The sequence below is a fragment of the Ambystoma mexicanum genome, chromosome 3p (assembly GCF_040938575.1).
Source record: "Ambystoma mexicanum isolate Mex_15411 chromosome 3p, UKY_AmexF1_1, whole genome shotgun sequence".
Classification (NCBI taxonomy): Eukaryota; Metazoa; Chordata; class Amphibia; order Caudata; family Ambystomatidae; genus Ambystoma; species Ambystoma mexicanum.
The window spans coordinates 768,822,456-768,836,067 of NC_090925.1; the positions used below are offsets into that span (position 1 = coordinate 768,822,456).

General features: G+C 48.5%; 1 protein-coding gene across 4 annotated transcripts in view; it reads left to right on the forward strand.

Annotated features, from left to right (window-relative positions):
• Positions 1-1,609: 1,609 nt before the first annotated feature.
• LOC138580846 (zinc finger protein 615-like) overlaps positions 1,610-13,612 on the forward strand; it is a 338,520-nt gene continuing 326,517 nt past the window's right edge. For 2 of the 4 annotated variants that reach the window (XM_069651715.1, XM_069651717.1), the window contains exon 1: positions 1,610-1,869. In XM_069651715.1, coding sequence (XP_069507816.1) covers positions 1,846-1,869 — 24 coding nt within the window. In that variant the 5' untranslated portion in view covers positions 1,610-1,845. The remainder of the gene's footprint in view (positions 1,870-13,612) is intronic. The other 2 variants (XM_069651716.1, XM_069651718.1) reach the window with 2 other exon arrangements.

Genomic DNA, 13,612 nt, shown 5'->3' on the forward strand with positions numbered 1-13,612 from the left:
TGTACCCACTTTATTTTCAGTGCTTTAAGACTCAAAATAAAAGAGGTGTAAAAAACTCACTTAGGTTTGGAAATTTGTCACAAACCTCCAGCGTGTTGTTATGTATGGTTTTAACATCCAACAAAGGACATCAAAGCAAACTTTACTTTTTAGCATATCAAGCTATTAGAAGTTATGAGTATGAACACATTTTTAAAGGGTGCTTTATTGTGTTGCTCGCTTTAACTGTCACAGATTTGCAGGGTGACTGGTGGTCTTTCAGTTGGAAATTCGCCATCATGCATAAGAAAGGCTATGCTGCTGATGACAAACGAAACGTGTAGTCGAGTTCATCTGGGACGCATCAGAGACACAGCCTGTGTATCTCAGGGGGGCAGTGCTTGATCATCCGAGGCACGCAGATAGTAGATTTGCCTCAGAAGAAACAAAATGTGCCAGAAGAATGTTCCTGATCCTTTGAACTGTGAAGGTGCACGGAAGCCCTGCCCCTGAGCCCACAGCTAACATTTGGGGGGAGGGGAGGCTTCAGCCCGGTCAGCTCAATGACGTCGATATTTTGCATTTCCCACAGAACACAGGAATGGGCAGGGGCGGAGCTACACACAGCATCACTGGCCAATCCCAGGAACAGAGCTGTTGGAGGCGGGCTATCACACTGTATTTTCAAATTTTCATTTTTGCGCTGTTTGTCTGGCTATAGCCATCTGTGGGTGGGCGGGGTATCCAAGTGGGCGTGGTCCCAAAGATTGCTGAACATTGCCTCCCTCACGCTCCTTCCTCTCTCGGTCTCCGCGCAGGAATCTCACAAGGATGTGTTTCCACAGACGCTCAAATCGAGTGAGAAGAGTGACTGAGAGAAGAATCCGAAAACACTCAAATTAGAGGAGTGGCTGTGAATTTTTGGTCTCGGTCCTGCATGGGGGCATAGTTTATCTTGAAACAGCCTCGTGTGGACATTCAGTGACATATTTGTCCATAGCTCTCAACTCACACGCTTTTGGTGGGTGTCACCCGCCTTGTAAAGGGCTGACTCACCCGCCAAGCCTCCTGCACGCCCATTCATTCCAATGGGCCTCTCACCCTCCAAAAAGAAAATCGGGTGATTTCAGCCGCCTTTGCAAGACAAATGGTTGAGAGCTATGTTTGTCACGTAGTTATGGAAGATTCCTTATAGTTAGCTTTCCAAATAAATCTGTGTGGGTTGCACTGGCATACACGGCATCTTCCCGACGCAGCTGTGCGGGAAATTACTTTCCCCATAGGATTGAATTAGGGTTAGAATTATTTTAGGCTGGAAAAAGAAAAATACAACAATATTTGTAATTGAAAAATTGGGGGTCTCCTGCCTGAATGAGGAGGGGTTGGCACGTGTGCACGGGTCTACACACAGTAAAACAGTACGTGCATATATATTTCTTTCTCCTCGTTCTCCCAACAACGTATATATCCTCTGTCTAAACTGTAATGGTTATGCTTCCTGCCTTCCACCTCAAGTGCGCATGCTCTGTGGATTAGTGTCTTAATCGCGAGTGCATTCACCATTGGTGCTTTTTTTCCCGTGTCCGGTTTATTAGTGTCTTTGATGGGAGCTCACTCTGTGCTGATTTTTCCTCTGAGCATGTCCTCTTGATTGTATCTCATGTGCTGGGCATGTGCCGTAAGAATTAAAAGGCAATATAGGTTGTTTATCAGGGGCACCACCGCACGATCGTCTAGGTGTTTGCAATGCTCCCAGCAATTAGTTTCTCCCGCTGTTGCTCTGCATTCAAACTCTGAATTGGATTATTGAAAGAGTTCCTGCGAGTGAAAACTCAAGAAAGAGCAATTCAAGGCATCTGAAGAGACATGTCCAATCAGAGCTCAGATGAGGTGAGACCTGCCCTCCTGGAACACAACTAGACCCAAACTTTTGGGGAGCTAAAATTTCTAAGTATGTGCTGTGGGCTATCCTCATAGGTTTTATGGGGATGTGAGAACTTTACTTGCGTGGCGCCCCCTTCCTCTTTTCCCCCGAGGATTGTTTGCGAGAGACTACTACTACATTTGTAATAAATTGTACATTTAGTGCTAAAAACATAATGTAATTGAAAGATGAAGTTACTTTTCATTTGTAACTGTCAGCATAGTATTGCGGTTTGCTTTGTCAGTTGCTAGTTCATGGCACCCTTACAGCTGCTTTTTATTCTGATCCCATATAATCCTTGTTGGGGTGTCTGGGGTGTCAGTGGGCAGTGTAGAGGGAAGATCCAGGAAAACAACAACACATTGTGGGCCCTGAATGTGCATCCTTGCCTCGTGTAACCTGACATAGCGTGACTTGGCATAACGTGGCATAATATAAAATAACAGAGCATTGCAAAGTGATTGTGTGGGGGCGGAGCTATGCCTTGCCGATTCAACTCTGGCGACAGCTGGACAGGAAATTGATGTTGGTTCTGCTATAGTCAATGAAGGACTTTCTGTTGCCCTAAATGGCTTCAGAGAATATGTATCGCCCTTTAAAATCAAATGGAATGGGAGTGCCAATTCTAAGTGTCTGTCTGCGGAGGTCACCAGATGAAGAACAGGGCACAATATTTTGTCCCTAAAAACATCAAACACCCTACTGCTAAGGGCAGTGTTGTGGCAAAATTGCTATGTGAATATGACATCATTAATCATTTCACCAGTCTTGACAATTGGGCTGCAGGAAACTGAATAACCAGATTGTGTGTCCTTCAACCCACCAGTCTGCATGGAAGGACATAGCAGGACACATCCCTGCTTACTAGTCGAACTCTGTGCAACTCAGATTACAGGCAACATTCCTTCTTATATATTACGCAGCGTGGAACATGCCTACTGACCAAGTAAGCTGGGTCAAGGTTCTTTATCGATGAAGAAAATGCATAGAAAGTTGCAGAGGCAGAATACTTGGGGTGATCACCCAAGGGACCAGAGAACATACTACAGAAGAGAAGACAATGCTGATCCCTGTCATGTTGGACCTCTCAGTTGCCCACATCGTTATGTGGAGTTTGGGCTAGGGAGGGGGCGGGATCTACAAGTAGGGGAAGTGACAGGGGTGCAGGGGGGAGTGGAAAGGGTAAGTTTGAATAAAGGAGAGTTGAAACAAACCAGATGTGTTCTGTGTGGGCCTCTGCAATTGCAGCAGCCCTGCGCGATTACTGTGGTGGCTCGGCCACTCGCATCAGAGTGTGGGTGACACTTGAAATGCAACATTGGTGACAAGGAAGTTAACAAACCCAGTGGTCCCTGCTGAGCTCCTTCCCCACTTGCAATGGCACAGGCGCAGCCCGCTCCCACTGTTCATACAGACTCGGGCGTTGCGGCGGTGACTCTGCTCAGCTGAGACTGTGCTGCGCACACGGCCCACGCAGCAGGCTCCCGCCTGGGACGCAGCAATGATATTTTAGGACCACAACGACTGCCACAGCGCCCCTGGTGGCCATGCATGGCCACAGTGTGAGGTGAAATAAATTAAATAAAGGAAACTTTGGCACACATAGCAGCCCAGGAAGGCCTCCCCACAGGAAGAGGGTGGGCATGGCACCCACATACACTGCCAGCCAGTAAAAGCACAATGCAAAGAATAAGCTCACAAGTGCTGCCAACACAAGCAAGTGCTCTGGCTAGAAAGAGACACACGGCAGAGGAGAATGTCGGAAGAAGACTTCTCCAGCACAGTGCCTGCAAGACTTTCAGTGGCATTCTCACAGGGCAGTGGTGGCACTACCCCGCGGCATCTACCCCAGGCCTTCGACCTCAGAAATACAGGTAACTTAGGGCCCGGCTAGGTCTGTTGAATGAAAAACTTCAGAGTGTATGTTGGAGCAATGGGGCCCTATGGACGAGGAGAGAAAGAAGAACATCCTTACCCTGGCAGTCAGTAGGGGCTGCTGTCAGGGACATCCTCTATGAACTCGTTGATGAAGAAAAGGCGACATACCGAGAGATTTGAGAGGCACTTGATGCTTACTTGGCCCCACACACCAACGTGGAGTACGAGAGCCATATCTTCCACACAACCACGCAGGAGAAGGAAGAAACCATGGATAATTATGTTATGAGACTGCACATCCACATGAAGCACTGCGCTTTTCACCGATACTCAAACGATGAGGCCCTACGCTCCCAGGTCATCGTGGGGTGCGAATCCGCTGAAGTTAGTCCAGAAACAGAGGACCCTTGACGAAATACTAGTGATGGCTTGCACCGAATCGGCTGTCACTTAACAGGTGGTTGGCCTAGGACGGATGAAGAAATCATCGGATGCCAAAGATCAGAAGAACATCAGGAAATTGACACCAGCTCAGCACAACAAATCTACACACTTAGCAAAGTTGTGCTACCACTGCGGCTACGAGTCCCCTCATGAAGGCACTTGCCCAGCCATCGGCCAGAAGTGTGCAGCATGTGTGGGTGATGACCATTTTAGGGCAGTCTGCAGAAATGCCCCAATACCGACTGCCTCCCTGAGGAACCGCAGACGCCACTCCGATCACCGACCAGAGGACAGGAGGGTGAGCCGCAAACGCAGAAGATACCACCCTGCAGAGACTGAGGCTGACCGCCAATCCCCCAGAAGGTCACTCCGCTCCCCTGAGGGTAACCTCCAGAAGGTCACTCCGGTCCTCTGAGAGAAGAACATCTCACAGACCCCGCAGGAGTGTTCGCTATGTACAGATACAATCACAATCACGGAGTGATTCCTCATCTTCCCATGACAGCCAAAGGAGGAAAGGATACGTATGGGCATTGGGGAATGCAACCGCAAAAGAACATAGCTCCATCCTAACACTCCAAGTACATAATACGCCGACGGAATTCCTCATCGACACGGGTGCAACCGTCAATGTCCTGAGCAAGGAGGCCTACAATCGCCCGCCTCAGCGGGTGAATCTGCGGCCCTCTCAAATTGAAATTTTTCCCTACAGCTCCAATACACCGCTGCCGCGCAAGGGCACATTTACCACAGTGTGCACACACAAATCGCACAGAGCCCAACTACAACTACACGTCCTCTCCACGGACGTCAACAGCGTGTTCATCCTGAGTTTCTGTCACAGTCAAACTCCAAATTGCCCTCTTCCTTTTCTAACTCCAACCCTCCGACCACCTCCTCACCTGTGGCGATGGTTTCCTTGGGCTGTTCCAATCTCTTCTTCCACCAAGCAGTTTTTTTTGACGGAGGATAGGGCGTCCCCGGGAGGAAGCCACCCTGACCTGGTACAACAAGGTCTAGTGGGGGCCTCTCTGCCGGAGCAAGCCAAATGGGGGAAAAAGCCTGATGGCATAAAAAACCCCCTAGCGAAGCTGTGGTAAGTAGGTCCAATGATTTGGTATGGAGGACTGATGAATAGAGAGCTGCCAAGGTAGAAAGTCCAAAGCGCTGGTGTATAACGAGTAGCTATGGGAGGCCCGGAGGAGAGAGAAAATAAACTAAGTAGGGAACAAAAGGAGACTCTGTAGAATAGCAAAAACGAAGGAGGGAACGGGAGATAAACAGGAGAAAAGGGCAGGAAGACAAATAGAAGGACAAAACGGGAACGGAGAAAACTGAATAGCGTCTCACCCGGAGCCTGACGCGAGAGGGTTGCAACACGCAGACTTCCGGGTGTGACGGAAAGAAATAGGCGTACCGCGGCAGACGCCGCGGAAACAACTAGACTGCTGATCACAGTGCGTGGTGGGACGTGATGGGTGGCTAATGGCAGCCCAGTCTCCACCGCGACCAAACCCCCCAACGTTGGCGGCGCATGACAGTATGCCCCCTTCTATACCTGGACCACCCAGGCTTACCTGGGTGGAAACGATGGAACCTCTGGGTAAGGAGGGGGGCATGAACAAAGGACCGCGGTTCCCAGGAATCCTCAGAATGGGGATATCCCTTCCAAGCCACCAGATATTCCAATCTTCCCTTTCTAAATCTGGAATCCCTAATGTGGGAAACTTCATATTCTTTAGGAATAGGGTTGGGATCCGAAGGGAGATGTAGATTTCTTTTCCTGGGGATATTGGGATCAGCCGAGCGTAGGAGAGAAGAATGGAAAACTGGATGTATGCGTCGCATATCCTTGGGAAGACTGAGCTTAAAAGCTACAGGATTTATCCTCTGTGAGATCTTGAACGGCCCCACGAAACGGGGGGACAATTTTGTAGGATGCAACCAACGAGGCAGGTATTTAGTGGATAGCCATACGCGATCCCCTTCCTTCCACAGGGGACAGGGCTGGGGATGCCGGTCGGCTTGCAACTTATACCTTTCCCTAGCTGAGGTTAAACTGATCAGGGTGCTCTTATGGGCAGTGGAGATGTCTGCTAATGTGGACTCGATGGAGGGTATGTTGGTCGGGGAACCGAGTAAGGGAAGAATTCCCCGGGGATGGAGCCCGTAGGTACAAAAAAAAGGGCTAAGGTTGGTAGCCGAGTGTACAGAATTGTTATAGGCAAATTCTGCAGTAGGCAGAAGGGATAACCAATTGTCCTGGTGACGATTTATGTAACACCTCAGATATTGTTCTAAAGTGGCATTGAGCCATTCAGTTTGGCCATTGGTCTGGGGATGAAACCCCGAGGACAGTGCTCTGTTAATCTCTACGCGATGACACAAGGCTGTCCAGAATCGAGAAGTGAACTGACTCCCCCTATCAGAAATGATCCTATCAGGGAGTCCATGTAGTCGGAATATGTCCCTGAGAAATACCTCGGCCAATTCCGGAGTAGTGGGAATACCAACTAAAGGGGAAAAATGGGCTAACTTGGTGAAAGAGTCAACAGTGACCATGAGACAAGTATAACCCTGGGACACGGGTAATTCCACTATAAAATCCATCGAGATAAGAGACCAAGGACGTGATGGTGTTTCAGGTTGTTCTAATAACCCCAATGGTACTTACAGAGACCTTGCTTTGCGCGCAGACTGGGCAGGCCCTACAGTACATCCTGACATCCTTAGACATAGAGGGCCAAAAGAACGTACGAGATACTAGCTCCAAAGTGCCCTTCTGTCCTCGGTGACCGACCGTCACATGGTCGTGACACCATCCCATAACCTTCATACGCAAAGCTTGAGTGGGAACGAACAACTTCTGTTTGTACCAAAGGAGCCCCCCTGTCCTTGTTAACTCCTGTCTCTTATTTGGAGGTAATAAGACTTCCATACCCTCCGTGGTCGCAGATTTCACCTCTTGAAGGAATGTTGATATGATACCCACTATCCTGTTGCGGGGAATAAGGACTTCTGCCGGAGGGGTGGCACCCATCCCTGGGGAATTCCGCCGGGAAAGGGCGTCGGCGAGACCATTCTGGGAGCCAGGGATGTAAGTTATGACAAAGTCATATTGACTAAAGAAGTGTGCCCATCGTGCTTGTCTGGAATTGATACATTCCATCCCCCTGAGAACCTTCAAATTCTTATGATCAGTACGCAGAATGAAGGGTGATGCGCTACCCTGTAACAAGTGTCTCCACTCTTCACAAGCCGTCTTGAGCGCTAATAGTTCCTTCTCAATAACCGAATAATTCTTCTGACTCACCAACAAGGTCTTAGAGAGATAGGCTACTGGGTGCTCAATTCCCTGATGTTCTTGTAATAACACGGCTCCCAAAGCTTCGGCGGAGGCGTCGGCCTCAACTACAAATGGTATAGTCTGATCGGGTTGGCGAAGCACTGGAGCAGAGCAAAACAACTTTTTTAATTGCTCAAAAGCGTTGTTAGCCTGGTCAGTCCAAACAAAAGAGCCAGCTTCCTTCTTGAGTAAAGCCGTAATAGGTAATACTATTTGAGAAAAATGACTGATAAATTTCCTGTAGAAATTTGTCAAACCAAGGAAACGTTGAACATCCTTCAATGAGGTGGGTGTGGGCCATTGCAGTATGGCAGATACTTTTCCAGGATCCATAGAAACACCTTCTTTAGAAAGGATAAATCCCAGATAGGAAATTGTGTTGGTCTTGAAAACACACTTCTCTGGATTCACAATGAGGCAGTTGGCCCGAAGGCGATCTAGTATGTTTCGTAGATGCTGGTCGTGTTCTTGTAAGGATCGAGAAAAAATCAGGATGTCATCTAAGTACACAACCGCAAAGATGAAAAGGACTTCAGAGAACAGGCGATCCATGAAGCGCTGAAAAACAGCTGGGGCATTCACTAAGCCAAAGGGCATAACCCGATACTCATAGAGCCCAAAAGGTGTACAGAATGCCGTCTTCCATTCATCACCCTCGCGTATTCGGAGAAGATGATTGGCACTTCGCAGGTCTAGCTTAGAAAAAATGGTGGCCCCCTGCACTGCCTCCAGTATGTCGGCGATACGCGGCATAGGATATCTATCTCTTATTGTGACCTTGTTGAGGCTCCGGTAATCGATGCAAGGCCTCAATTCTGCAGAATCGCGCTTGGGGATGAAAAACAATGGGGCCCCTGCGGGAGATCTTGAAGGTCGGATCAATCCGTTGGCCAGGTGGGCGTCCAAGTACTTTCGTAGAGCTTCCTTCTCTGTGAGAGACAGTGGAAACATTCGTCCGAAGGGGACTAATGCATCTTGGGCGAGTTCTATGGCGCAGTCCTCTGGACGATGCGGGGGCAGCTCTAATATTGTTCTGTTAACAAAGACTTCGTGGAACTCCTCTAATTCAGCTGGAATCCAACAGATGTCACAAGTGGCGGTAGATTTGGGCGAGAGAACCTTCACTACTTCCTGTGACCGGTGTGGCATACAAAACTCCTTACAGAATCCAGACTCAAAGGTAATGGTATTCCTGTACCAATCTATGGAGGGGTTGTGCCTTCTCAGCCATGGGATACCCAGTATGACTGGAAAGTGGGCTGCTCGAATGAGATCGAATTTCAAACATTCTGTATGATGTTGGATAACCACAGTGAGTGGTTCTGTAGTGTGAGTGATAGTACCAGAGGAAAGTGGGGTCCCATCAACACCTTCTACCTTCTGGGCATCCTCGCGTTGAACTAAAGAAAGACCTTGTTGATCAGCCCAAACGGTGTCCATAAAGACTCCAGCGGCACCACAGTCAATGAGGGCTAGAGTAGTTAGCTTCTTGGTAGACGTTTGTAGCTGTAAAGATACTACCATCAAACGAGAGTCCATAGTGTCTCCTTGAGGAGTGACTGCTAAGGTTACATAGGGACAAGAAGATATACCTCGGAAACCTGCCCCCTTCAGTTCCGAGGTCTGTCGTTTTCCGACTTACGAGGGGGAACCGCTGGACAATTTCGTAGTAGATGAGCATTTGACCCGCAATACATACAGAGACCAGTGTCTCGCCGTCTTCTACGTTCTTCAGGTGTTAATGGGGCTCTTGCGGCTCCTATCTGCATGGGTTCTTCCTTGCTTGATGCTGAGGGTAACAGATGAGAAGGGGTTCCTGAGGAGGGTGAGTTGACTGGGGTGCGCAGCCTTCGTCTTTCAGCTCGCCGCTCACTGAGGCGGAATTCTATCTGAAGTGCTATAGACATCATATCTGAAAGAGAGGTGGGAAGTGCCAGGCGAGCCAGTTCGTCCTTTAATTCTTCTTTTAGACCACGGCGAAAAATTGTAAATTGTGCGTGTTCCGGCCACCCGGCCTCTGTCGCTAGGCGTTTGAAGGACGAGATATAGGTCCTGAGATCGCTACTGCCCTGCTGAACGTCTAGCAGTTCTTCTGCGGCAATATGAGTTATCTCAGCCTGTTCGAAGGTCTGTTTCAACAAGGTGACAAAGGCGCCATAGTCCTGGAGTACCGGATTGTTGCTGGTCACCAATGGGGAGGCCCAGGCCAGGGCATTTCCAGTTAAATTCGAAATCATGAACCCCACTTTGGTGTGAGCGTTGGCAAAAGTATGTGGGCGAAAGGCAAAATAAATGGCACAAGATTCGAGAAATTCCTTGAGACGTTTCGGCGACCCATCATATTTACCAGAAGACAAGGACATGGGGGGGAGATCAGTCTCCCTAGATTCACGAGCCGTAATCATTTGTCTTAATGCGGCGTTTTCAGCCTTGACATTCTGCAGTTCGACATTCATTCCCTGTACAGCTTGAATCAGCTCTTGCAGCTGTTCTGGGGTAGCCACGGTTTCTTTCTGGAGTTGCAAACTGTCACAGTCAAACTCCAAATTGCCCTCTTCCTCTTCTAACTCCAACCCTCTGACCACCTACTCACCTGTGGCGATGGTTTCCTAGGGCTGTTCCAATCTCTTCTTCCACCAAGCAGTTTTTTTTGACGGAGGATAGGGCCTACCCCGGGAATAAGCCACCCTGACCTGGTACAACAAGGTCTAGTGGGGGCCTCTCTGCCGGAGCAAGCCAAATGGGGGAAAAAGCCTGATGGCATAAAAAAACCCCTAGCGAAGCTGTGGTAAGTAGGTCCAATGATTTGGTTTGGAGGACTGATGAATAGAGAGCTGCCAAGGTAGAAAGTCCAAAGCGCTGGTGTATAACGAGTAGCTATGGGAGGCCCGGAGGAGAGAGAAAATAAACTAAGTAGGGAACAAAAGGAGACTCTGTAGAGTAGCAAAAACGAAGGAGGGAATGGGAGATAAACAGGAGAAAAGGGCAGGAAGACAAATAGAAGGACAAAACGGGAACGGAGAAAACTGAATAGCGTCTCACCCGGAGCCTGACGCGAGAGGGTTGCAACGTGCAGACTTCCGGGTGTGACGGAAAGAAATAGGCGTACCGCGGCAGACGCCGCGGAAACAACTAGACTGCTGATCACAGTGCGTGGTGGGACGTGATGGGTGGCTAATGGCAGCCCAGTCTCCACCGCGACCAAACCCCCCAACGTTGGCGGCGCATGACAGTTTCAGGATGGCTATTGACATGGGACTCGTACACATCCTATACAACATGACGGCGCATAAATACATGGCCCCTGAAGGCGACGTTACGAAAACATACCCAAAACTCTTCAAAGGCTTGGGCAAATTGCGCGATTGCACAGTGAGACTCCACATTGATCCCGGAGTCAAGCCGGTTGTTCAACACTACAGCGGGATCCCAATAAACATACAAAAACAAGTGGAAGAAGAACTGCGACACCTGTTGGACCTCCACTTCCTCGAGCCAGTGGTGCACCCCACCCCATCGGTCTCCCCGATTGTATCGCTACCCAAGAAATTGGTCGTGGGCTCCATTTGTTTGTGTGCAGACATGTGCCGCCCTAACATGGCAATACAGCGAGAGCAACACCAGGCTCCGAGAATAACGGACATGATCCACCTCCTAAATGGTGCAACCATATTCTCAAAGCTCGACCTCAACAAGGGATACCATCAGCTGGAACTAGCGCAAGAGTCCCTATACATCACCACTTTTATAACCCACATCGGGCTTTTCTGCTACAAACGCCTGAACTTTAGCATATCATTGGCGGCGGAGATCTTCTAGGAGGAGATCCACCAGGTGATCAAACACATTCCAGGGTGTCTCAACTACAGCGATGACATCCTGGTATTTGGGAAATGAACACAATGACAGATTACACAAAGTTTGCAGGGCTCTGGAAGCAGCCAACTGCATACTTAATAAGGACAAGTGCGAATTTGGAAAGCAAACTCTCAAGTTCTTTGGCCACATATTCTCCGACCAAGGCATGAGGCTTGACCCCGAGAAGGTCAAGGTACTACAAGACACTGCACAGCCAATGGATGTGTCAGATCTTTCAGGTAATTCCTAGGGCTTGCCAGCTACTGTTCGCACTACCTGGAAATCCTTGTGACAGTGAGTGTCCCACTGAGAGAGCTGATCAAGACAGGCCAGTATTTCATCTGGACCACCCAATGTGAGGCTACTTTCACAGTCATCAGGGCCCGAATTGCTTTGGCCTCAGACATGGCCTACTTTAGCTCAGCCAAAGACACGGAGGTGATGGTGGACGCCAGCCCCGTGGGGTTGTGCGCGATACTGGCGCAATACGACCACAGAACTCCCCATATCAAGAAAGTGGTAACATGTGCACAACCTCACTCCTACTGAACAAAAATACTCCCAAGCGGAGAGAGAAAGCGTGGTCGTCATCAGGGCCTGTAAACACTTCCATCTGTTCTCATTCGGGAAAACATTCACAGTGGTCACACGACCACCAAGCTTTTCTGACCATTTTCGGCAACACCCAGGGTCAAATGCCCCCGCAGATAGAACGGTGGGGACTCCGCCTCCAGGACTACACATTTTCCATCCGCCACAGGCCGGGCAAGGAGAAAAATCCAGCCGACTATCTCTCACGTCACCCCACAGGACCATCTATCCCGGAACACTCAATTGCTGATGCATATTTGCAATACGTCATACACCAGCTGAAGCCTTTCACAATAGCGTAGAAGACACTGCAACAAGAATCAGTGAACGATCCAGTACTGGCCATTCTCGCCAAGTGCATCAGCCAAGGTAAACTTAAACATGCAAAAGCACGTACGAAACATCTCGAGGAATCATTGCAAGGAGACGTCGAAACGCAACAATCCCTGTTCAAGTGGATGAGCCAAAGTGCTCTAGACATAGGAAAAGACAAAAACAAACATTGAGGAGACATGCAGAGATAGTCTATTGCTATGTCTGGACAGGCGTTGTTACCTGTTGCAGCAGCATGTGGATGCAGGCAGTAGGATCTCCATAGTTGCGTACTACCGCAGGTGGCGTTCTGGTAGCAATGGACTGATTTCACCAATTTCTGCTTTCATTATTAGATCTGACTCCTCTCCACCAGATTGTGCATTCTCTTATATGCACCATGTAAATCTTGGGGGTTGGAATCCCTGCTGGGTGCAGCTTGCCTATCACTCCCAGCGAGACAACACAGAAATATACACTAGAGTACAGCAAAGGGTCAAGCCTCAGGGCTGGAGCCCCATGGGAGGGGATGTGGAGGTGCTCTCTCTTCCACCAAAGTGCAGTAGTCCCAGCTCTGTATCCCATTCATTCTTAAGTGGCATAGTGAAGCAGAGAGGGAAGAGAAGAGAGATATCACTGACTCGCTGCATTCCAAGAATTGGCCAATGTGTGAGGTGATGCAGGTCAGAAGAGGCTGGTAGGAAGTGACGATACAGATATCCACAGGGGCACATCAGAATCAGGAACGGGCTAGTCCTGGCAATATGTCATGTTTACAACTAAACATCTGTCATCTTCAGTGTGATTGGTCAATATGACAAATCAATCATATAGAAAACAGTAGAGTTTTCTTTGTGACTCTTGCTAGTCCTCGTCGATCAACCAGGTGCATTCCGGAAGGTAGGCAACAGAGGAGAAAGCCCTAAGTCCTAGGATCAGTGAGTCCATGCATTTTTGAAAAGATGAGCAGGACACTATACATTGCATTTTGCCAACACTGGAAGTGACATCAGTCTGTGATATTCGAGGGAATCAAGGGAAGTGATATGAAAAGAGAATACATTAACCTGGATGGGTTTATAGTTAATATTTCAAATTTCAAAATTTCGAATGCAAAAATGTCGAAAGAATAATACCGAAAAAAAAATGTTGAATGTTGATTTTTTGTCTGAAATGGGGGGGTGCCCATTAAAAACATGTCATTTAAAAAAATAATAAATTCGATTTTTTTTCCGCTATTTATTTTTCCACATATTAACTCAGATATTTTCTTGAAAGAA